We start from the raw sequence: 26050 nt of genomic DNA on the forward strand, positions 1-26050 counted from the left end.
CATTCTTATTAGCAAAAATAATAGCAAAATGAGCTCATGACCAATAATGCTTAACATGTTTGTGTGCACAGGTGCAAGCTTTGTGGTGGAGGAGGGCTCCTCAGCAGCCCTTACTACCAATCATTTGTTTGCCACTGACCCTGACACCGCTGCAGATGACTTAGAGTTTGTGTTGGTTTCTCCTCCCCACTTTGGTTACATTGAAAATGTACTGCCTTCTCCTGGGTTTGAGAAGAGCAACATTGGAATAAGTGTAGGTGAGTCTCAGCAGCTCATGACAATCAGGCAGGGGCTTGCAGAAGGCTCTGCAGTGGGCTCTGGTGGTGCACGTGTGGCATCAATACGGAATTACTGAGGAACGCAGGTGCTGGCAAATGGAGAGCAGTGGGACTTTGCAGGGGAGTTAAAAGGCAGACTGAAGCCTTGAAAATGTGAAGAACTGACTCTTGAAGTAAACAAGGCAATCCTTGTTTCATGCACCCGGATGAGATTTATTAGAAGTCACGGTATAAGACACTAATCTGCTCTTCCTGCCTTCCCCTTCAGTGCCCCATGAAAGGCTCCAGCGTCCCTATACCTACACATCTGTCAATTAAATGCAGTAGCCTTGGTCCCACATTAGTTTCCCAGGCAAAGTTACAAAAGTGATAGTGTTTGACTTAGATGGTGACTTCCCTCGTCCACTTTCAAACCATGTAAGGCAGTTTCAGCCAGAAACCTGCACTCACTCAGTCTTTGAGTTCTCATTTTTGTAGTCTGTCAGTCAAATAAAGTGTAATTAGGATATTATAATCATAGAATCATATAGTTTAGGAAAAAAGTCAAGTCCAACGATTAACCCTGTCAACTTATTGGACCTCAGATATTTTCCTACTTGTCATTTAAGTTGGTTTTATGTGGGCTCAGTTTTGGAGTTTTTCTGAACTGAAAAGTGAGAAGCTTCAGAGTCCCACCTGAAGCAGAATGATGCATTTTTAGGTGGGGGGAAAGGGCTTGTGTCCTGCAGTAACATGTGCAATGTCATTCCTAAGTCAGAAAATTACAAAGAACTTAAAAAATTCTAGTTATTTATTCTTTGAAAGAAGACATAGCTTCATTTTTTTTAAAGGATGGATAAGACTAGAAGGCATGAAAATACTGTGCATTTTCTGTTTAAAATCTGCAGGTTCATTTCAGCTGAAGCACCTGAAAGCCATGAATATAAACTATGTTCAAGCCAGGCACTTGCAAATGGAGCCAACAGAAGACAAGTTTGTACTTTATGTCACTGATGGGTTGCATCGCTCAGCAGAGACTCCATTTTTTGTGATAATCAGCCCAACCAATGATGAAGTTCCAGAATTCATAGCCACGAATATTACCGTAAGGAAATAAGCAAAATATTAAAATAGTCATAGAACTACTTTAACCAGAAACTACTTTTTTATATAAATAAGAACATTGTCTTGATACCTGTTCCTCTGCATATTTCTCTTACTTTGTGTAGTTCAGACTACTTCAGTGAAATATAACCCTAAAAGACAGAACTTCAGTGGGATAGGAGCAGTGCATAGCTCTAGGAAATTTGCATTTAAGTAAAAAGAAGGACTCAAATCTTTAAACAAATAAATCATCTAGAAAGCAGAGAGATCTTTAGCTTCTTCTGCATTCTCAAGAGCCTTCACATTTTTAATAGAGTATTTTTTTTTATTTCTGGCATAGCTTCTCCCCTCTCTGTAGACTGTTTTTAATATAAATAACTCTGTAAGTACAGAGTGTAAACTTACTGTAAAGTAAAAAGTGGTTGTATAAATTTATATGCATCCATATTTTTAGACATCTTTATGTTTTTAAAGGCTTTCTCCTTTTGCATTTCTGAGCACTAGATTTGGCATTGACTTACTTAACATATTGTCTATTAATCTGGGAAAATATGAACTCCTTATCTCAACTTCTCTTTTCATCACTGTAACCACTTACTTTCTCTATGTCTTTTAAACTGATTGAAATCAGTAGCTGGTTAAAAAACTGCTGGGTAAGGGATGGGTGAATCAAGAGATACACTTGACCAAAGAATACCCTACTCATGAAACATGCTAGAATTCTATTATTTCTTTTCATGTAAAAGAATTGGATGTTTTTTCTTTCACGTTCAGGTTCAAGAAGGGGAGATGAAGGAGCTGGATCTGTCTGTTATCAATGCAGTTGATCTGGATGTGCCTCAAGACCCTCTGGTGTTTGAGGTTGTGCAGAGGCCCTCGTATGGGTTCCTTGTCAATGGTGTTCATGGCAGTGATGTTCTACATTATAAACAGTTAATTAACCATGATCACCACGGCCATGGGTTGCTTGTTCATGACTTTTCCATGGAGCTACTGAGGAGTGGTAGGTGCAGCATTCTTCTGACAATGGTCTTTCATTCTTTTAATGAGGCAAGTGGCACACTAAAGAAATCTTCATAATTTATATATTCAGTTGCCTTATGCTTATTTTCAAGACAATGTTTAGGAATGGAAGTTGTCCTACTTAACGCTGTTCTTGTCTATTGATTTTAGGAACTGTCAATAAAATCATCCTGAGGGACCTCTGTATAAAAAAGGGTAGTAATATGAGTAGGAAAATCATCTGTCCTGATTAAAATAAAAGTGAATAATGTAACATAATGTAACATCATCAAACAAATTTGTAAATGTTTTACAGCATCTAGAATAGAGGGAAAACAAGACTGATTTAAAAACACATTAACTGTTCATGGGGTTAAGTATTTCTTCAAATTATCACAAAATCGTAGAACATTTGGGTTTCAAGGGACCTTTAAGGATCAGCTAGTCCACCTCCTCTGTTATGGGCAGGCACAACTTGCACAGGACCAATTATTTGCCTAAAGCCCCATTCAACCTGATCTTGAGCATTTCCAGCGTTCCACAACCAATTGGAAAAATTGTTCCAGTGTCTCACCATTCTTACTGTAAAATGTTTTGTGCTTATATCCAACTAAACCTACTCCTGCCCCTTGTTATGTCACTACAGGCCTTGGCAAAAAGTCTCTCTCTGTCTTTCCTATAAACCCTCTTTAGACACTGAAAGGCTGCAATATACCATATGTCTAGCAAGAAATGTACGAATTGGGGCTCCACAGCTCTGCATGATCACCCAGCCTGCTTCAAGGCAGCAAATCTATTTCAAGTACATGTAAGAAAATGTGTGTTTAACACTGTAAGGAGTATGCTGGATTCCTCCCAGCTGTGGCTATTCAGTGAAACATGGAATTGATCAGTATAAAGAGGGGCATGAATCCAGTACTGTCACTCAAATTTCAGTTCAGCCCTCAAAACTGGAGGAAAAATTTTTTGTCTCTGCCTGTCTAAAATGAACCTCCAGAAATATCAGGTGTCTGCCCCAAATTCTTCTGCCTTCCCAAGTCTTGGTTTTGACTTTCTTTCTCGGCTTTTTCCTTTTGTTATCCATAATGGTGTACAAGCCACCTTTGGCCTAGAACTTCTGATTTTCCATGGTCATAGAAACAAGGCCAGCTGTCCTTCCAAAGGCTCCTTCAAAGATTTCTGAGGATTAGTTATAGCACAGGGAAGTATTGCCTGACAGTCTCATCCTCCCTATGGTTCCCATCAAAGTGATTTGGAATAAGGAGAAAAGAAGAAATATACCTTTTTCAGATTGACAGAAACCCCTTTTTTGGAGAGTCACTCCTTGCTTAGCTCAGGCTGTTGACCTTGAGTCAACAGTATGATGTTAGACCACTGAACAGCAGTGGCTCATCAAACACATTTTCTGATAGCTAAGATAAGTTTACTGTTTCCCTAGCATATGGGGAGAGGAGATGGGAAGAAGGTGGCTGAAGCAGAGTGAAATGATGAGAGGGATTTTGCAGGAGTCAGATTAAGTAATTCTTTTAATTTCTCTCACCCATTCTCCATCTCCCTCTCTCTTTCTCTTATTCTTCTCCCCCTTCCTGCCTTACATAGGAATGAAGCTGATGTACATGCATGATGACTCTGAAAACTTCACTGACAGCTTTAAAATTCAGCTATCAGATGGAAAACATAAACTTCTCAGAACCATTTCAGTGAAGGTCATTCCAGTTAATGATGAGAAACCAGTGCTGAGCAAGTAAGTTATGTTCCTGTTTCGGACAGTGGGATGTGTTCAGACAAAATGATGGAAAAGTGAACAAAACACCAAATAATAGAATCATATCATAGCTAAGGTTGGAAAAGGCTTTTAAGATAATCAAGTCCAATCAACAACCTAGCATCCCATCCCATTAAACCATGTCTTTGGTTTCTGATGCAAAGAGGAAGCCATAACTAGTAACAGACTAACGTCAGTAAAAATGTTTCTTATGTAGGTCTCTATCATCCCATTAAACAAAAAAAAACCAAAACCAAAACTGAAAGAGGAGCATGCTTAGTGTTGCCCTATATTAAGCAAATAGAGGAAAAATAAATGTGTACAATGAAACACGTTTGCTGTTTCCTTTGTAAGTTTCTTCAAGGTGTTTGCCAGGTGTTGTACCTCTGCTGAACACTGACCACCATGCTACTGTTTTTTCCTCCCCTGAGACAAACACCTGCCTAAAACACCTCACTGAAAGCAGCCCTGGATTTTGGCATGAGTGGATCCACAAGGTTGAAGGAGAGGAAGGGCTTTCAGATTATAATTATCTTATTTTATATTCTAAAACTCTTTTTCTCTGCCATGATTCAACTGCTGCAAAGGCACACACTAACTTCCCTTATGCTTCAAAACTAGGAGTTGTAAATGAATTAGACATGATCAGAAATTGCCTGGCAGACCCTTTGTAGATAGGCAGCTGGCTGCAGGAGAGCCAAACCTCCTGGACATTTTAAAAGGAGCTAATCCCTTGGGATCTCCAACTGATGACTTGTCACAGAGCATCAGGACAGCCATAATTGTGACTGTTTTCCAGCCCCAGTCAGGCAGATGGGAGGCTAAGAGTCCAAAGGTTTTGGGGGTATAGCTCTGAACCTCTAAAGTTTGCATTTCAGACTCACAACCTGCCACCAAGGAGGGAACTTCTGATCCCTCAGGGTATTTGGCTTACTTTCAGATCAGAGTTACATGCAAAGAATTTTTAATGTTATTTTTTTACCAGGTAGAGCTTTCTGCAACAATGAATGTTAGTTTCTTAGTTAAAAGATTTTCAATGACCACATAATGCTAAAATGAGAGAACATCAATTTGCAGTTAAAATAAAGATTATAATTTATGTATGTGTATATCAGGTACAGATAATTACTGATAATTGCCTATTTGTTCCTCACATGCTATAGCTTGATCTGCCATTTTACACCCTTTCTCTCTGAAAGAAGATAATGAAGTGCAAGAAGTCAAGTGTTTTTAGTTTGCCCAGCTAGATCCAGAATCTGTTGCTTCCTTGCCTGCCAATGTTAGGTCTCATCACTTGCCACTTTTGTGGTGAAGAGCAGCATAGATTCAGACATCTCCTCCCAAAATAACTATTCCTCTGTAAGAAGTTACTGCCACTTGCCTATTACTCCTCCACTGAGATGAGGTGTGCTGCCAATATTTAAGCAGTAGTGCTTTAAGAAAATGTTCAGTTTGGAACTGAGATGATTTTACTGCCACATTTAGTCCCTACATGTTCACTGTAGGGTATCTTATAAAGTTCCTTATGTTAGTGCAATGTTTTACAGGTGAATATTGGGCAGTACCTGTGAGATTTTCTTAACCTTTTGATCTTGGGGCACTTTCCACCCAAGGGATTTTCAGCTCTCATCTCCATTAGTTATGGTCAACAGACTGAAGAACCTGTGATGGGATGTTTCTGGCTGGCAAACAGTGCCTCTTATTCACAGTGATTGCCAAAACCTCAATCTGTCACCTCTTGGATTGCATCCCGTAGAAGAGAGTGCCCTTGGGGAATGTAAAGCCTTTGCACATTCCTCTTGAGAGCTTCTTCCCAAAATGAGATGTGGGTGCTAGAAGGAGCATAGGAAAGAAGCCAGTTAGGTATGGTATGTCTCTTACAGATAAAGGGTGAGGCTTGAGGACTAGTTGTTTGAAAGACAGTAAAAACAATCAGTTCATTAGAGCCAGTATTGCTGTGCTCTACATTAGCAGTAATAATGCAGTCTGTATGTTTACATTGTCTTCTTCCTATAAATTGTATGAAGGTAAGCAGAATAGGGTCCAGGGGAATAAGAGAGATGTGTTAAATCAATTTGTTTTAGGTATTTTTGTTCTTTCCCACCAAGTAAGGAGAAGCTTGTCTGCACTGTTCACTTTTTTTTTTTCTCTTTTGAACTGAAAGAGGCACCCTTCTTCTATTCTCCTGCAATTGTCATTTCTGTCAGCATTTGGTTAATCCATATTTCTGGCAGAGAAATTGCATGTTGAAAAGGTTCCTTTTATTGCATCAATACATGACTTTTAATTTTTTCAGGAAGAACAATATAGAGGTGAACATAGGTGAAACTCAAATCATTTCTAGTGCTGTACTGTCAGCAGAAGATAAAGATACCCCCAGGGAGAGAATTTACTACTTATTTGAAAGACTTCCAGAAAATGGTCAGCTTCAGCTCAAGGTTAGTCTTTGTACTTCAACAAAAAGCAAGCATGCAAAGGACTCTCTCTTTTTAGGGCAAAATAAAGTTCATTTTCCTTTTCTCCCAAACGCCTGTCATATTTGAAGTAGACAGCTTGGCCAGTTTGATTGCTGAAGGAGTGCTTGAGTCAAACAATGATGCTGTCCCAGAGGCTTTGGCACTAAAACCCAGCTCCTAAACAGGAGAACATGGAAGGTGAAAAACATCTGAGGTTAAAATTGAGAGAGATGCTGGGATAATCATCCCACAAAGAGGGCAAACTAAGCTAGGAGGCAATGGGGGGATGACCTTGGTTTAAAAAAAAAAAAAAAAAAAAAAAGCCTTTACTTCAGTTACTTCAGGGTTCAGAAAGAAAGGAATTGCATGTGAAAGAGCAATAAATACATCAACTAAAAGAAAAGCACGGGGGAAGGAAGGGAAAAGGAAGATGATGGAAAGGATATATGAAGAGGAAAGGCAAAAAATAAGATTAAAAATGGAAGACGAGATGACAATCTCTTGATCTAAAATAAGAAAAAAGAACAAAGATAGAAAAAAAAGTGGTTTTAAAATAGCATGCATATGTGATAGAAATAAAATTATGTTTCTAAAACTTGTGAATTTGGAAAGCATTTTGATGCTGGAACTCAGCATCAATCTGTGATCTCATGAGACTTGTGAGTTAAGTCTGAGGCAAGAGATAGCTGCTGATTGGAATCTGTCAGTTTGAATAAATAGGGTGCATATACATATCTTAGCTTTCTTTCCTTGATAACCTTTGCTCTAAATATAGTGATGCTGTTACCCACTAAATGTCAACTTCATTGATCAGTCAAATTCAGAGTACTAGGCTATCTTCACAAAAGCAAGAAATTTTATGTGTCATTCAGGATTTTTTTGCAGCTGAGGACTTCTGGGCCTCTAAATTTCTGTGCTTCCCTGAAGTTATTTCTGATACTGTTTAAGCTATGATTTCAGATAGAACTAAGAGCAGATTTGTGAAATTAAGAAACAGAAAACCTAAGCTGGGTTAAATTTCTTTTTTTTATAGTTTTTATTTAATTTTTATTTTGGTATCTGATTAAGAGCTGCGCAGAAAAGTATGGCTATTTTATTAATGATCATTGTATCTTCTCCAGTTTTTTATCTGCTGGAAAAAAATCTCCAGTTGTTTGCTGCCCTTCAAAACATACTATGAGGAAAGAAACCTTTAGAAGGAAAGCCAAGTGGCTGCCACTAACAGGGAATATAACTACAAAGAAATTACCTGGGAAGGATGTGTGGGTAATTGTCAGTTAATGAAGAATGTTTATTCTTTCCAGGTAGAACAAGGGTGGGTGACTCTCCGAACTGGAATGAAGTGCACCCAGGAAGAGCTGGATATGAACCTTTTGAGATATGTCCACACAGGAACTGTGGGGTCCAAGAAAAAAGACAGCTTCACATTTTACCTCTGGGATGGGCATAACAGATCCCCAGCTGTGGACTTCTACATAAATATCAAGGACTTGGAAAAGGGTAAAGATCCATTAAACTTGATCTTTCACAGTGCCTGTTTCTGAAACCAAGATATCTGAGTATGTCTTGCTCCTTTCCTTAGCACTGTCTAGGCCCTGGTAAGTGTCCCTGCAGGTCCTGTAAGTTCAACTGGCTGGATTTCACTGTTGGCTGGGTCCTGGAATGTGAAAAGGCTCTGCTGCATGCAGTGTGCTGCACCTTGCCTCCCAGGACTCCCAGCTGCTTTGCAAACAGAGCTGAAAATATCTTTCTGAAACTAGCTTTGTGTCTGGGTAAATGAGCACAGAAAAATGGAGAGAATATAAAAAGGTAGGCAAAAAACTGTTCAGAAACAGCTCTGTCTCCCAGGTTATTCTGCAGTCTTACAGTCTTTCTTTTTTTATTGGATCTCTATTAGAAACACAGAGATTTGCCTGACATTGCTGAGATTGGAAGTTGTGTCAAAAGAGGCTGTGGTCTCTTCATCTTTGTCCCCAACAGGATAATAGTTTTCAGGGTCCAACAGTATAAAGCCCTAGGCAATGTGGCTATGGCTGATCTCATGGCTGACCCTGCTTTGAGCAGAAGGCCACAATAAAGATATCCTGAAGTCTTTTCCATGCTGAGTTTTTCTATAATCTTAAAGTCTTATAGTTTTTCTACCAGGGATGGCTTTCCTGTGGCTAAACAATGCAGAAGGGATCATCCAGTTCAATATGACTATTTAGTGGTTTTTTTGTCTATTCTGCAGGAGACATTGCTATTTTTATGAGACCCCTTAGAGTGGCAAAAGGAGATCGCAGCTACATTACAACTGATGTCCTCCTCGCACTGGATGGTACTGACAAGCCAGAGGAGCTGCTTTATGTGATTACCTCCCCACCCCAGTATGGGCAAATAGAGTATGTCAGCTATCCTGGCATCCCCATTGCAAGCTTCAGTCAAATGGATGTAGCACGACAGATTGTCTGCTACGTTCACAAAGCCAAGGCAGTTGTTCGTGAAGATACATTCAGGTAAGGCATACTACCCCACCCTCCAGCCTCTTCCCTTTGATTTTTTGGGGTATTTGAAAAACCTGCACTGCAAAACACAAAACACCCAAAACCCCCCAAATGAAATCATTAAAAAAAGCTGGAGGCTCTGTGTGAATTCCCAATGTTTATAGAGCACATCTATTTCTACAGCAATAAATATAGCTGTGAATGCTTTGGTAATGAATGCATTTTCTCATTGATGCTGAAAATATAAGCAGAGACACATTACTCAATGATACTAGCTTCAACATTATTATAGGATCCAGGCATACACAGCTGTTAAGATCTAAGCAAGAGAGAAGGACTGAGAATATACTTTACCATGTGGGTACTTTAAACATACTTTACCATGTAGGATGTGGTAAAGCTGGTCCATTCAGGTATTTAATAACAACTTTCTTATCTGTTGTTATTTATCATATTAATTTGATTGTGGGTTTTTTGAATCCCTAAGTATCCTGGTATATAATGAATCCAGTCTTAATCTATTTTGACACTACCACAGCTCAGAAATTCCTGTAGACACTTGAAATTCTGGGGTAAAACAATAGGCCTAGTTCAGCAGCCTAATGATAATTATTTGCACCTGTTTCTGAAAGTTTCGACTTAGAACAGTTTATGCTAGATGCATTCATTTTGTTCTCAAATGAGCCTTCCTTGGTTATAAAGTAGAATGATGAAATAAATTATCATCAGATTGAGAGCAGATATACTGGTCAAAGTGAACAGTTTTGTAAAAAAGATCAAAATCAGAGAAAATAAAAAGCTCAAAAATAAAGAAAGAAAATGCTTCTAAAGGAAGAAGGTTACTGTTTGCTAATATTGGTAATTTTCTATGAAAGCAGCTTTTGACAGAAGGTGGACTTACTGTAAAATGAAAAATTAGGAGCTTATTATTTTTCATTTGTTACTAAGAAAAATTAAAGAGTTGGCTCCTAAGAGCTGCAATTCAGAAAAGACACCTTTTTAGACTCTCCTAGAATAAGTTCCTGTTCTGAATGGCATTTTTCATGAGACATTATGAAGTTCAAGAACATATTGCATCATCCATTTTGAAAACTTTTTAGCAGGCAAGTCAAGTAAGTGGGGCATGGAGACATCAGATAAATCTCCCTATGACACTAGGTCAGGTAGCATTGCTCAGAGTTAACCTGAAAGTAATTCTAAAACTTTCCTCAGATGAAATATTTTTAATTATCCCTTCCACTTCATTCAGTGTGGTGGCAATTCTAGTTAGGAGATTTGTCTGATTCACTTGTACTCACTACAGAAAAAGTGAACAAATATTCCTTGGTTTTATGTTTCTTAATGGTGAACACTTTCACCAAACTGGAATTAGATTATACAAGTTAGGCTGCAGTCATGCCAGCCCTAACTAATTTGGGCAGCGTAGTGTAGTGGCTTGTGTCAGTATGACTTCCATATCACATTAACAAATGCAGATTTAACAATTCTTGGCAAATTGCACATGTAGATAAACCCAATGTTTTCTGTTTAGGCCAATGGCTAAGAACCAAACTAGAAAGTCAGCCTTATAAAAGTAAGGTCATGATTCTTTAATAAATATTGATATTTGATAACTATTTTAATCCAAATAATTATGTTCCTTGGTGTTGTCATTTGGAAATGGTTTTGTGTAGACATATAAATATTCTGGCAGAATAGTATTATTATTTCAACAAGGAATTAATTACATGGCTAATTGTGGAAGGATGAGAAATCAACTAACCAGATTTTTACTTCCCACTAAAATACTTCCTTCAGACATAAATTTACCTGTATTGTTTGATGCTGTTGGCCTGGAAGAAAGATTTGGCAGTGCTTGTTTGGACAGACGACTTCAAGTGATTAGCAACCTGACATCAGATGCTGGCAGCAGGATGCTAAAAGAACATGCTAATGTCCTCCATTTTGACATGCTGGCTCGATTTTGTAATGAGTTGGCACTATTTATGATTCCATTTTTATCTTTTAAATGCCATGACAGATGGTAGGTCCTATAGCCAACTCCATTGCCATCAAACTGCAGAAAGCATGAAATGTTGGTAGCTGTGAAATCAAACCACGCAACGTCCTCCAAACTTTGCCTGGAAATTGTACTCTAAATTTAATCAGAGTGACAATACTGGCTGCTCTCCACTCCCGAGGAAATCGAAAAGCAGACATAAACCATAAATAAACAAACAACCAAAATCTCCAAAAGTGCAGAAGGACATCTTGGACATGGGCAGTTTCAGCACCTGTGAAACTAAGCAGTGAATGAAATTCATGGTGAATTTCAGTCTGTTGTATACATGCAGGAGATTTGTTCCTCTCTGGTAGTCTGGAGAAGGCTGGATCAATCTTCAGTTTCATGAACCGAATTATCTAAGTCCTTCACTAAATATTGTTTGAGACCTCATCCAACTGTTTTTACAGCAACCAAAAGAATGAGAGAAAATTCACTTCTGCTTCAGTCTTCCAGGTGTTTTGAGAGAAGGTTAAGATCTTGGCTGAAGGTGCTTCACCCTTTTCTATCCTAACAGAGTATTTATCATCATTATTTTAGTTCTGTATTTGATTTCAGATAGCTTACAAATAGCACAACCCTTTAACCACTGGCACAATAGCATTAGGTCAGTGTAGACAGATGTCTCTAGGTTCCCAGCTGGGAATACCATTCTCAGTAAACATATTTCTAACTGCTACACAGTCCCTGGTCTGCCTATGCTCATTCCCATCTGTTTCATGGCATAGTGCCAGTTTACAAGTGATCAAGCTCTAATCATCCAATGTTGGTGAAGGCAATGAGGAATTTTAGATGGACAGGCTGTGTGACACAGTAAGCTGCTCCCTGACCTACTGAAAGTCACTCACATTCAAGTCACGCAGCAATACACTAGGTGTTGACCCTGTAATTTAAAAAATACTTCTTCAAGGTCTGCAGTCCAAGGGGAAACATATAATTCACTGTCAGCCAGGCCCCATTTCATTTAAGTAAGGTAGAAGAGTGTTAGGTGGAAAGCAGCCAGCTAGGCTGGCCCTCATACTGTCAGAAACAAATGTCCCACTCCAGTACAGACAAATTTCTTTGCACAGCAGACTCTGCTCTGACTCAGGCAGAACAAACCTGTGTGAAAACCACCTTACAAAATGTTTTTGCACATACTGTGCAGCATAGTAATTAAAATTTATGTTGAAAGACAGGTAACTCATACATGCTTTAAGTTGATGGGACATGAAGGATTGTGAGATTTTCAGAGCAATTTTTACTTTCATATTCCCTCAAAAGTTTTTGTTACAGGCATCAAAATGTTCCATGTAATTATTTTCAGAAGAAAATACATGAGTAATGATCTTGCTGATGAAATCTAAGATGAATTTCAAAGGCCAAAAGATTGGTCTTCTCCATATTTTTCTCCAAAACTAAATTCAAAAATAGGTTTCTGCAGACCATGCTGTCACTTGTATGGCAAAAGCCCATCCCCAGCTGGTAGGCTTCTGTCATGGTTTAACTGCAGCCTACAGCTAAGCACCAGGCAGCTGCTCACTCCCTCCCCACCTGGCAGGACTGGGGAGAGGACTGGAAAGGTAAAAGTCAGAATACTCATGGTAGAGATAGAGACACTTTAGTAGGTAATGCAAAAGCTGTGCACACAAGCAAAGCAAAACAAAGAATTCACTCAGTGCTTCCTGTGGACAGGCAGGTGTTCAGCCATCCCCAGGAAAGCAGAGCTCCATCATGCACAACAGTGACTTGGGAAGACAAATGCCACCACGCCAAAGGTCTCTCCCTCCCTCCTTCTTTTCCCCCCTTCTCTATACACTGAGCATGATACCAGATGGTGTGGGATATGCTTTGGGTCAGCTGGGGTCAGCTGTCCTGGCTGTGCTCCCTCCCAACTCCTTATGCACTCCCAGCCCAGTCGCTGGCAGTGCAGTGTGAGAGGCAGAAAAAGCCTTGATGCTGTGTAAGCACTGCTCAGCAGTAATAAAACAAAGCACCCTTGTGTTATCAACACTATCTACAGCACAAATCAGAACTGCAGTCCCATGCAAGTGACTATTAGGAAAATTAACTCTACCCAAGCCAGCAACAGCAGAGCTTCCAACAGGTTTTCTCTACAGCCTTGGGCACCTTTCTCTTAACTTTGAAAGGAAAACTGTCTGTAGTGAATAATCAAATCTTTAGTGCATCTAAAGAAACATCACTACTTGAGAGAGAGCTGCAAGAAGCTATGTGGCTATTGATAGAAATTCCCAGCATGGAAGAAGACTTGTGCAGATATGACCATTTGATAAGTTTTTGCTATGGATATCAACGTTTTTAACACTACCCTGTATAATTTGTACAGTTCTGCCCAATATCTTGGTACTTCAGTAAAACTTTACTTGACTTTTGTAAAGAAACATAAATTAGCTCCTCTGAATATATGAAAATTTAAAGATACAGTTAGTGTCTAAACAAATCCATGAAGTGAGATAAGGCTGAATCTTTCTCCAGTTTGTTTTTTCAGATAATTTTGGGAGCATTGATTAGAAAAGATTTGTAAAAGTCGACAGAAAGGAACCCAAACCAAACCAGGCAGGTCATGCACTTCACATACCTCTTTCTGTAAGCTGTAGGTGCTACTGCCAGGTAACCAAATGAAGATAAATTTTAAGGATGTGTAAAATATGTGTGCCAGAAGCTACAATAAGCCCCCCAGGCAGCCTTTTCTTTAAGATCTGCTCCACCTGTGTCCCAGCTAGAAGGCTAGGTCAGGTCTGTTATGACTATTGATCTTCAAGGCTTCTCTCCTCTGGCATCTGCTCAATCCGTGCCAGTGCATTGTAACTCCTGTCATATATCTGGCTGTCTGCTTTCCTGTTTTTGAGTTTTACATCACTCCACTCAGTGTCTGGGTTTCTGGTCCACCCAGCTCTTCTACTTTTGCAGTATCAGTACAGGCAAGTCCTGTAGTAAAGGTCTGCATTGTCATTTCATTTCAGTACATGGTGAATCAAGAACAGACTGCCTTGCCTCTCTTTGCCAGATTCATCATCAGCAATGGACTGAGGACTAAGCATGGGACATTCAAGATCTTCTTGGAGGCAGCTGACCAGGCTTTGCCCACTCTATCTAGGAACATGGGGTTAAGAATAATGGAAGGAGCTATGGCACTTCTTACTCCTGATATACTGCAGCTTTCAGACCCAGATACTGCCAAAGAAAACCTTACCTTCCTCTTGGCTCAGCTCCCCCAGTATGGTCATCTCTATTACCATGGGGCTGTGCTACTGCAGTACAATTTCACACAGCAAGATGTGGACAACAGGGATGTTGCCTACAAGCACCGAGGTGGGAATTCCCAGATTGACAGATTTACATTCATTGCCACAGACAGGACTAACCAAGGCTTCATCGTGAATGGGAGGGTGCAGAGCAAGCCAGTGGCATTCACCATCCAGGCAAGTGTGACCACAGTTACTTAAGAGAGATAAGTAGAGTGATAAGGTAAAAAATGTATCAGTTTTGGTGACAGCTGGTACTTGCTGCAGTCTCTGATTTAACTATGCAACCAAAATATTTGCTTTCTGTGTTCCATGAAAAATTAACCTGGGGAATTTACTACTTGCCAAAATGTGTAAAGACAAGCAAGTAAATACTTACATACTTAATACTTTCATGCTAAAAGTTTTCCATAGGAATCTCAACTATGGGAAGGATAGAAGGTTCTCCTGCTCTGCTTTCCTGCTTGGTGCCTCACGCTGTGATTTGTACATGTGGGGAGTGTGACTGCTGATCTTCATGTCACAGGAATACTGAATTACAGCCACTTTGCTTCCCCACCTAGACATCCTGTCTTCTCTCTGACAGCCTCTGTAAGACACCTGCTCTGGTTCTTCTTTCTTTCCTAGAATCTTTCTGTTCACTTCCCATTTCTCCTGTTTTCAAGTCTTTCATACTGCATTATATATGTTTGCTGTGATTTTTTTTTTTTAATGTATTTATGTGGCATGTTTCAGAACACAAAGTATGCTAATTTTTTTTGACATTGCATGTCAAATTCTGTGTTTCAAAACCCTGCTACTAATGAAGAGGCTGTTTCCTGTCAACAAAGTTTCAACGATGAGTGAGAATACTATATCAACAGAGGGTGAAATATAGAAACAGCAACCGTGGAATGCTAGAAGATACATCAGAATTTGTGAAAAGGTGGCATTGTTATTATAATGCAGAGGTAATAAACCTTTGCTGCAGTACCTTTTTGCTGTAAAGAAAATTACATAAAGAATGAGGACTATGTGGAATGTGGGACATTGGGGCAGAGGTACATAGAATTTGTACAGAGTGTACAATATCCTCCTGCATGTGGCAAGTGATGGGCAGTCAGGACCTGGACACTTCTCACTTGAAGTACAACTCAACTGGAACTCAGGGGTCTGCAGCAGACTGTGAGCCAAAGTGGCTATTCCACCCTGATGTGGCAACTGCTCTTTTAGCAAAAGCAGGACAGAGAATATCCTGATGTGTAAAATGAATGTGTAACTTTGATTTAGGTGGATCCATTGGACAAAACGGCACCCAAAATTATTCATCTCCATTGCATTTCTAATGTGGAAGTCCTGAAGAATGGCAATTATGGGATCTATATTACTGCCAGGTCCCTGAGGGCATCTGACCCCAATACAGATGACGACAAAATAATTTTTAAGATTTTGCGAGGTCCTCATTATGGCTACCTGGAAAACATAACAACAGGTGATTTCTTTTATAGTCTCTATTAGGGACCATACCAGACCAGTTTTCAAACCCTATCCGGCTAATGCTTGTTTGATAGGGAGAATCAGCAAACTTTGGGCAAAGTTTGACTTTAGTAACAAAACTTTTACAATGAAACCTGAGTCTTTGAACTCAACAAAACCACAGCTTTGAACAAAATGAAAGTTTGTTATGAATCCTCAAAGAGTTTGAGATAAATTTTAATAGCTGCTGTTGAGAAACTTTTTTATTTCTATCAAGACAAAAATATTAATATTGAACTTGGCCTTTTGATAAACAGGTTACACATGAAGAAATTGGCAGGGGCTTATAGTGAACAAGTATTGCTGTTTAGCTATAACCTTGCATTTCTCTAAGTTTAGATTCTCAACAAAAAGGAAAAGTTGAAAAGAGTCTATATGAACCACATGGCTCTTATTGTCAGGCTTTTCGTTCACCTGCATATTGCTTGTCTTTCCTAGGTGGATTCATTCAGGAAGGATTTAGCCAAAAGGATTTAAACAGCAAAATCATACTTTATGTCATCAACCAGTCACACGAAGTGAATTCAGACAGCTTGGAGTTCCAAGTGACAGATGCCAGTGGAAACTCTGCAGCACCCCAAAGGTAGCTCCACTCCTTGGTGACACAGGCTGTGTTTCACTGAGCTCACCACCCCGGGGCACATGAACACTGCTGGGCTTGAAGCCCTGCAGACACAGCTGCCACTCAACCTGCCATTGCTTCTGTTAGGGTAGAGAAGGTTTCTCCCCCTCAAGAAGGTGAAATACAAGGGGTGAGCTCCAGGTTAGACTGTGTCACAGTTCTCAAGGGCCTTCACAGGATCTTACCAGGAAACATAATGCATTTACTGGAGGTTGGGCATTTGGAGATCTGAGATGCTGCATGCTGAAGGATGGGACTACTGCTTCAATAACAGGGTCCTGCAGCTGCAGGTCGCTCTTGCCCTTAGCTGATGGCAATGCATTTTTCACAGGCTTGAGATTATAATGGAGGGGATGCTCTCAAATGACAAAGCTATGAGTGCCATATTTCTGCAAAAGAACTCTGAAAGAAGGTGGAGAGCACACAGCTTCTTCTTTGTCATCCACTGCATGAATTAGGCATACTATCCAATATTTCCTTGTGACATACAGCAAGCCTCATGCAGAGAAATTATACTATCATCTGAACTGTGCTTTGATAAAAGCCAGAAGAGTGAGTAACTTCAGCAGAGGCAATGCTTCTCTTTATTTCTGAAAATAGGGCTAAATATTCAACCAACTTATTTAATCAGAAGAAATCAAGAAAAAAAAACAAACAAAAAAACAACAAACCAAAACAGCCAGTATGTTTTTTTCAGGGCTAAACAGACTGCTCACAAACCAGGACTCATGGTAAAGAAAGAGGAGCAGAGAGCTGTACCCTGGAGCAGAGCACTTCCCTGCACACTGGAGAGAGGACAGGGACTGAGCTGAGCTGGAGGCAGCATTTAGGCAGTTATGTGCTGTGCCAAAAGATGTCCCCATACACAAACACATCTGACCATGGACAGCCCAGCTGCTCTGTGCTGGCTTGCAGTTGAACCAACATCAAAACCACCATTATGTGATGCCAAATCTCATGGGAAAGTGCAACTCCTTGTAAATGAATGGCAATGCATAGCACAGCTTTAGGAAAAGAGCAAAGAAAAAGCTCTTTTTTTTTTGGCAGAAAATAGGCATTGCAGTGAAGTTGTCTGCTAGCAGACCAAAGGGGAATTTTAGTGAAAAATACTATTTTAATATTGTATTTAAAAGCTTGTGCGATAATTTTTTCAATTTAAAGTATTTATCACCTAACGATCACTGGTTCAAAATACACAATTTATTTGTTCATGTCCCAGCTTTTTTTTTAAATGCTGCTGAACTACATCTGGCACATCCATCTTCTTTAGTAAAAATAAAGCAAATCAGATTCTAAATGGGTTTCCCACCAAATTAACATCAGAGGAATGAGGAGGAACAGGAGGAAGCTTCCACTGGTGATAGAGCTAGCCAGCTGTGAAAGGCCTAGAAGTCTGTTTTAATAAAGTTTAAATTGTAAAAGCTCAGCCTAATTTCCTTCTTTGCACTCTCATTCATCCCTCTCTGACTCTCAATATTTTTATCACAGCTTCAGAAAAGGAAAGATCTTCTGCAGCACAAAATCTTCTGAGCAGTCTTCGGACACTGCCCCCATCCTCCATAAACAATTCTAAGACTCAGTGCATAAGACACCTAAAATCTGATAGGAGAAAGGTTGAAGAGAGAAGTAGAAGAGTACTAAAGTACTAAAGTAGAAGAGTACTAAAGTAAAGGGAGGAGAGAAGACCCTTGCATAGAGGCAGAAAACTCCTAGATTATACTCTGCATGCTACAGGAGGGGAGTTAGAGAATAGATGAAGGCAGATGGGTAGAAAGGAGGATATTGCTGAGAAAAGACTGAGGAGTGAAAGTATTATAGAACTTCAAGGCTAAAGGATAAACAGTGATAACTTGGCCTATTGTTGTTATGGACAAACTGCTCTTCTCAAAGTGACTGCAGAATCCCTCTGGCTGTGAAACAAGGCTCAAGTGTGGTTTAGGGTAGATCAGGGCTGGTCTGGAAGATTTATTAGCCTCTTCCTAATCAGTTAAATCACACAAAAATGTTGATTTGGAGACAAAGGCTCGGTATGTGTATTGGCTCAAGCAGCAGTCGGAGAGCAGGCTCCTCTCACAGGCTCTGAGCAGCAGGGCTGGGGGTGGCTGGCCAGGTGGCTTTGCTCTGCACTCACATTCCTGCCTCTCCCACAGGCTGGAGCTGCGCTGGGCTCGAATTGAAATGCTACAGACTGAATATGAGGTGTGTGAAAACATGGGAGTGGTGTCTCTGAAAATCACCAGGGCAGGACACTCAGGAGAGTCTGCCTTTGTAACTGTGAAGGTAAAGCCATAAGATAACAACCTAACTTAATAATAAGTGTGGCTTGTTTTATTCTTCAGATGTAAAGATAATTCAATAATCATCAAAGAGGCCATGTGATTCAATCCACTTGGATACTCACTGGGACATTGTCTACTACAGACGGCTGAAACATTTCAGACAAAATTTTTTGGGTTTTCAGTTGAAATGCTAATTAATCAAACCTGGAATGTTTCAGAGCAGTGTTTCAGTTTTGATGAAAAAACAGAGCAGACAGTTTCTTCTGGCACTGTAGGCTTTGGGCAATCTGGGGCCTTGGGGCTTCTGTTTGCCTGCTCAGGCTGGAGACGCCCAGGATGTACAGCGATTTCAACTACACATTCATGGCAGCCTTCTTCATTTCTCCTCCTGCTGCCCACAGCCTAGCAAAATACCCTATATCTTCAATGACTGCCTCTGGCTTATGTCAAAAAGACTAGACTGAAAGAACCAGGCTATAATTTTGTAAAACAGGTTTTGTGCATCTTGCCTTCACAAATTTTATCTTTCCTGATAAAATGGAAATTCTGGTATTTTATCAGCTCCCTTTGCTAGAGAAATACCATTTGCCCCTCAGAGTTTCTGAGGATTATAGCCCTAATTAGAAACATAATTTTGATTTTTCTTTCACTGAAGTTACTGGGAATTTTGCTAATGATGCTGTCAGGGGACATCCTGTCCTACCCTTCACAGACTCCAGTGATTCTCCTCTTGCAGTCACTTGCAGAAACAGACCAGTAAAATTGATTCCAGCATCAAGAGCTGGAACAGATACATAGTGTGGAAACTGATGTCCTCTGGTGTCTCCTGTGAAAATACAGGGGGTTGCTGGAATCCCTGTATTTACATATGTTGGGTTCACATCTATCCCAATGAGTCTTTGGGGATGACAGAAGTGACCTCTGTGCAAAAAAGCTTCTTCCAAGATGTGACAAAGAGCCAAATAGGAAAACATGGCCAGGCTGTTGCTGCTCTTCTGAGATGACAGGATGTGCTTGAGCAGGAGCCAGGTGTGGCAGGGTCCCCAGGTATGGTGAACAGTAGTGTTACCTGGTGTTGTCAAATAGCAATCTGAGAGGGGAATGAGCGAAATTATAAGATAGGAATTTTTTTCTTTTATGATGCATTTTTTAATGAGCAAGGACAGAATGACAGTTGCACATAAGAAGGTTTATTCTTCAGGTCTTTATCTTTTTTCCCAGCCTGAGTATATGTATGAGTTGGCCTTCCTATTTGAGATGTCCGAAGTACCTTCAGCATGCAGCAGAATGCAGTGGTTGTGTGAAATGGGTCACAGCATGGCATTTACTGCTTGATTTCTTCTTAGGTCAATGAAATATCTGCTAGACTGGGAAAGGACTTCACGGTGACTCCCTCCAAGCTTGTTCAATTTGATCCAGGTATGAAATAGTGCTCGGAATAACTCTAAAATTAATTCACTAATTTTGGAAGAGTAAACTCTTGCCTTGAAGAGTGCAACTTATTAGATATCTGTAGCTAGAGAAGCTGGGTAGACTTAGGCTCACTTTTTAGAAGTACTGTGGTCTTCTTTAGTTAACTGGTATCCTTATTACTTAGCACTAGATTGCCTACAGTCTTTTATATCAGTTAAAATATCAAAAGTGCTGAAATAACGTCTCCTAATCTCCCAACAACTAGGCTGGCTAGGACTCACCCTGAGCTGAGCTGTGGGATGCTTTAAAGACTTCAGTCATTACAGGTCAAGCCCAGGACACAGGTCAAATTTAGATAAAACTGAGAACAACTTAGGTTATTCATGATGTCCAAGGCCCTTTTTCATTCACATATAAGCCTGATGCTACCCCATAAAGACAAGGAAACAAGAAAAAACAATGGTAAGATTTGCCTAAAAGGCTGTGTTTCAATCTAACATAGTTTTTTATCTGTTTGCAGGTGTTTTAAGTAACTGTTCCATCTTTAAAGTTAAGCTTTTCAGATAAAAACCCTATGATACTTTTTCTCTTGAAAATGGCAGTGGAAATCTTAAATCTATATATTGCAGTGCAATTTTGCACATCCACAGCAGCTTTTTGTTACAGTGTATGCGCTTCAACTGAATCACCATTGCCCAGGAACAAATGCAAACTTAATGTTATTTGGAAGAGCAGCAGGAGTCCAGTCAGCTGGTAGGAGCACAATAGCATGCACAGTCTACTCCACGCTAGCTGCAGACATGTTAATTAATCTATTTCTTCGACACCCTGATTGATTGAAATAGCACTTAAAGAGTAATTAAAATGTTTATTTCTGTTAGGAGTGTCAACCAAGATGTGGAATATAGCAATTACCTATGACGGATTAGAGGAAGATGATGAAGTCTTTGAAGTAATTCTGAGCTCCCCTGTGAATGCTGTTCTTGGCGCACAGACAAAAGCTGTAGTGAAAATTTTGGACTCAAAAGCAGGTATTCTCTTTTGATCTTCATTACTAAGAAGGTGGGACAATCTTGGCTGAGTAGCTGCCTATTTTCAACCACAAGTTGTTCCTAACACTCACCATTAGATCAAACCGCCTAATTTCTTTTTAGAGAAAACAGGCTTGACAGTTGCAAGCTTTTTATTCTCTCACACAATCAAATGCATCCTCTCAGGAAACACAGCATGGAGGAAGCAATGAGTACAAAATGAGAAAAGTGCCAGGAAAGAAACCACTTTTCATAACAACATGAGTTCAGTTCTCATTTATTAAAGTGGGAAAAATTGGTTCTAGACACATTAGATTTTTTTTCCTGTTATTATTTAGTTGTTACACACCCTCTAAAAGACATTTTTTTTTCTCGAAAAAGAAACGTAACAAACTAACCCAATTCTTAGCAATGTATTTTCCAATGCTTAAAAACCACAGTCCACAACTTCAAATAAACAGTTTAGTCTTTGAAGACTGCATTATCATTGTGCTTTTCACTGATCAAATGTGGTGTGCCTAAAATCAGACAAAAAAGGAGGCAGCAGTAGATACAGAAACATAAGAAAACTGCAGAAAATTAGAAATAACTAGAAATGCAGCTGTATCCTCTGACTGCTGAACAGTGCTTTTTTCCTGGTGTTTAGTGAAACAATATTTAAAATATCCACGTTGCAATTAATTAGGCTTTATGTTACAAAAAGCCCCTTTAAAATTTCAGATTTGTTTTCTCCTAAATATTCCTTGTGTAAGTCAGGATTTAATTGACACAATGAGTTCATTGAAACAGCAGTGTCCTGGATTTCCAAGAAGGAGCTTCTCTGGGCATGATGGAAGTATCATCAATGGTAGTTAAAGATACCTGTATACTCATGGTAAAAAACCCCAGCACTTCAAAGCCTGGTATAATCATGAAAACAGGTATTTTCAACAGATGCTTCATTGAAATTCTGACTTGTGGGTAGGCAGATGCATCACATATCAAATCTTACTTATATAGGTGGTGGTTGCAGTTATAATCATAGATAACCCCAGAAATGGGGGTGACTGAGCAAAAAGCAAATCAACTACTTCAGGTGAAAGAATCATCCAGCTTTTAAGGACAAGCTGTTTATATGCCCATGTCAACACCACCAGTTATCTGCTCATGCAGTTAGAACTGACCATCTGCCATTTTTTGCGCTTCCAGGTCAATGCAGCTATTCCCGGTCTTCTGGCCAAAGCAAGCATGACTTCAGGGGGAGAAGCACGCTGTTTCCAGTTTCCTTGGGCTCCTCATCACCTTCCAGGCCTGGCAATGTCTCCTTGGAAGGGATCCCACTGCCTCCTTCCAAAAGGACGAGAGAGCACGGAGAGGACATGCGGCAGGAGCACAGCTTGTGGAATCGGCCAAGGACCAGGCTGAGAGTAACTGGAAATGGCAGAACAGTAAGACACTCCTGTAGTGCAGTGATGGACTGATTTGTGGATTTATTGTGATGTGATATCTTAATTTAATTGTCATTTTTGTAGCAATTCTATCTATTGACCACACAATAACTATAAACTACATGAGTTTACTCTGAGTCAGACCTGGGGGCTATTTAAAAAAACTGTAAGGAAAAAGCCAAAACCAAACCAATCTGATGTTGAGGATTCATGCATGCAAGAGAGGAATAAAATCCGGACTTGGGGGAGGAAACAGGCAGGAAGCAACCTGAGCAATTATGAAATTTCTAATCTTATAAAAGTTATGGTTAAATTAGAAGTTGGTGGAGCCAGGCAAATGTATAGAAACTGTGCATCTGGTACTGAAGTTAGCTGAAAATACTATTAGCTTAAACAGGGAATAATTATTTCAGCCTTACCCACTGATTGTCCTGCTTTAGCTATATTGATTTAGCTAGGTATTTAATAACTTTCTGCTATTGGGACCTTAAAGTTACTGGAATCTCTTTTTTTATGAACACTGAACATTAAAGTTGTAATTTGTGCTTTTTAATGGCTCCTTTCAGAAATGATACATTTATATACTAAAAGAGAAAGAACTAAACCCAAGACATGCTCTGCATGATGTGTAACCTAGTAGTAAATGTTACATAAAGTCTTCTTGTTTCTATTATACATGAATATACCCATCTCATTCTGCTCTTCTACATTTTTCAGGTTCATCCTTCATCTGTATTTCGAAACGAAACAGATGTGATTTTCAAAGTAAGAATATTATGGGTATTGGTTGGACATTTCCATGATTTCTTTCTGGTTCTGTTCTTTCCAGGCTTTATCACTCTTAATAATTTCTTATGCCCAATACTTCATTTTTCCTTGTATCTTACTTTTTCTTTGGTGTAATTTCCCTTAATTTACAATAATTTGTATGAGAATAATTTTTTATTATTTGTTTATTTAATTTGTTTAAGAACTGTTGTAGGTACTAACCCTCCCTTTTCCTTTCCTGTTCTTGTGTGTGTGATACTGTAAAATGAAGTATCACGGGATTGTATCACTCAAAATAGAGGACGACACCTCAGCTGAAACCAACAAGAAGACGCAACCACAGATAAACGTCATCTCCTCCAGGAAAATAGAAATCCCACAGGCTGATAAGGCAGAACTTGCAGCTGAACCAGGATCAAGACGTAAGGTATGAAACCTTTTTATCCATGGGCATTTTCACCATCTGTTTTAAGCTGTGCTTTTTTCCAAAATGATTTAACACCTGGAAGAGTTTTCATGGCATAAAATTTTAATATAAGACCTAATTAATAAGACCTGTTTCATTTTACTTGTTTTGTGTAATTATTTTCCTTCAAATGTTCAAATGATGTTTTCTTTTTCCAGGACTTCTACTCTTTTCAAAAGGCTTGCACACCAGATTTAAAGGGCCTCTTGCATTATGAAGAAAGCACACAGAAGTTATTTCAGTGTGATGGGATAACATGGAAATTCTGGAATTCCCAAAGCAAGGTGAAAATGTAGCCATGTATAGGTATCTTTGCCAGAGCATGGAGTCTACAGTCGGTGATACCCTAAAGCAGAGGACTTTACAACTGTTATTTACTGGAACAGGGAATCAATGTTTTCCAGATTCAGGTTTGCTTTCAGCAGAAACAAAAGTTCCCCAGGAACATGGTGAGGACTTTCCTCTCTGACAGCCATGGTGCTCCTGAGTAAGCCACACGAGCACTGGTGTCTTGGTGCTCGGGATGATGCGGGCACAACACAGTCAGGGAATTAAGACTGTGGGAGAATAGGTGGAATTTAGCAAAATAAGCTTACTTAGGTATTCTGTAAACGTACATTTCCCACCCCCCCCCACTTAGGATGCCATGCTGAATTTTGCTGCACTGCTCTCCCTGTACAGATTACAGAAGACAAAAAATGGTATCCAAACTAACATAAAATCTTTGGAGGATTTTCGGAACTGAACCCTACTGTCACCATTAAAGCTAGTGATTACAAATTGTAGGTTCCTCTGTCAGGCATTATGTATTTAAATATTTTTAATTATTTATTTAAATCTTTTAGCTTTATTTATAGACACCAAAGTTCATGCTTGGTTTAATTCTGGCCACAAGTGCACAGATTATCTGTGCACAGACAAAAGTCTGTTTTATCTCTTTCTCCTTTATTTTAGGAGATAACTATGAAGAAATGTCCCTCTGGATGGACTTTTCATGAGGGCAGCTGCTACTTCCTGGTAATGAATCACAAGGTCACCTGGAACACTGCTGCTCAGGCTTGCAGAGAACAGTAAGAGACCATCATGCATTTGCTGTGCGCTGTTTTCCCTGAGTTGAATGCTGCTCCTGAGGCTAAATTTATTTTGATAAATCCAGCTTTGGCTGTTCTGCATAGCTCCCCGCAAAAATGGAACAAATCCTGGGATTCAAACACAGTGCACGATAAAAATATTAGCCTATTAGTCTCCTAGGTGATGCTATCTTAATCACAGCATGAATTCCCAAAGCTGTCCATCTGCACTGAGGATACTTTCCTAATAGGATAGTTAGTCTGGGAGAAGAGAAACTCAGAGTCAGCAGAGACTCAGACTTTCATCTTCTCTTACCATTTCCTTGGCACTACCTCCTCTTGATGCAGTAATGGTAAAATATTGCCAGCTCCTGTGTGCTCACTGTATTCTTCTGAAGATGCAGCTTTGAGGATTCTGTAACTACTTGAAAACTTTTACATTCAATTTAACAGTGCATTTCTGAGTTTTTAAGGATATAACAACAATAGCAACAACAATAATAATAATAGTTGTGTCATAGTAGGAGATAAAAATCCTGCCAGTCTTGCTTTCTGGACACTTGCTTTGAGATTTGGCTTTAGAGGCATTAGGTTTGCACTGGAAAAAATGTTAACCATGGTAACATAAAGTTTTTCCTTCATGTTAGAGGATATTCATGCTCTGTACCTTGTCCTGAATTGTCAGCAAGAGATTGAAAACCAATCTGAAAAATAGGAGGGGCTTAAACAGACCTCTCCATTACTCCAGATCTCTCCATTACTCCAAGGAAAATTGAAACAGGGAAGAGTTGGAAATAATAGAAACAGAATATGTTCCATAAGCAGTGGAAGGACATGCTGAACTCTGAATCATGCCAAGCATGAATAACAAGCATTGATTCCTCCACTCAGTTATGCCAGATTATGTTGTCTTGGTAACATGAAAAAGAAAAGTCTTGATACTACTACTTCCAAGCTGATGGAAGACATTTTTTCCTGAAATCTAAATGTTATGTGCTTTTGTGAGCTCACTCCAAATATTATGTTATTACTTGGTTTACTTGCAATTTCAGGTCCTGAAATTATTTATTATTAGCAAACAAAGCTATAAATTGTGAATATATATA

General features: G+C 39.4%; 1 protein-coding gene across 1 annotated transcript in view; it reads left to right on the plus strand.

Moving 5' to 3' along the window:
• FREM1 (FRAS1 related extracellular matrix 1) overlaps nucleotides 1–26050 on the plus strand; it is a 59140-nt gene that overhangs the window by 22205 nt on the left and 10885 nt on the right. The window contains exons 17-34 of the mRNA XM_056513703.1: nucleotides 72–257; nucleotides 1166–1362; nucleotides 2136–2364; nucleotides 3963–4107; nucleotides 6425–6566; nucleotides 7889–8084; nucleotides 8815–9079; nucleotides 14116–14530; nucleotides 15623–15824; nucleotides 16307–16451; nucleotides 18641–18770; nucleotides 20116–20188; nucleotides 21064–21213; nucleotides 22402–22640; nucleotides 23358–23405; nucleotides 23680–23835; nucleotides 24033–24158; nucleotides 24829–24944. Of these exons, the coding sequence (XP_056369678.1) occupies nucleotides 72–257; nucleotides 1166–1362; nucleotides 2136–2364; nucleotides 3963–4107; nucleotides 6425–6566; nucleotides 7889–8084; nucleotides 8815–9079; nucleotides 14116–14530; nucleotides 15623–15824; nucleotides 16307–16451; nucleotides 18641–18770; nucleotides 20116–20188; nucleotides 21064–21213; nucleotides 22402–22640; nucleotides 23358–23405; nucleotides 23680–23835; nucleotides 24033–24158; nucleotides 24829–24944 (3160 nt within the window). The remainder of the gene's footprint in view (nucleotides 1–71; nucleotides 258–1165; nucleotides 1363–2135; nucleotides 2365–3962; nucleotides 4108–6424; nucleotides 6567–7888; nucleotides 8085–8814; nucleotides 9080–14115; nucleotides 14531–15622; nucleotides 15825–16306; nucleotides 16452–18640; nucleotides 18771–20115; nucleotides 20189–21063; nucleotides 21214–22401; nucleotides 22641–23357; nucleotides 23406–23679; nucleotides 23836–24032; nucleotides 24159–24828; nucleotides 24945–26050) is intronic.

Source organism: Oenanthe melanoleuca, chromosome Z (assembly GCF_029582105.1).
Source record: "Oenanthe melanoleuca isolate GR-GAL-2019-014 chromosome Z, OMel1.0, whole genome shotgun sequence".
Classification (NCBI taxonomy): Eukaryota; Metazoa; Chordata; class Aves; order Passeriformes; family Muscicapidae; genus Oenanthe; species Oenanthe melanoleuca.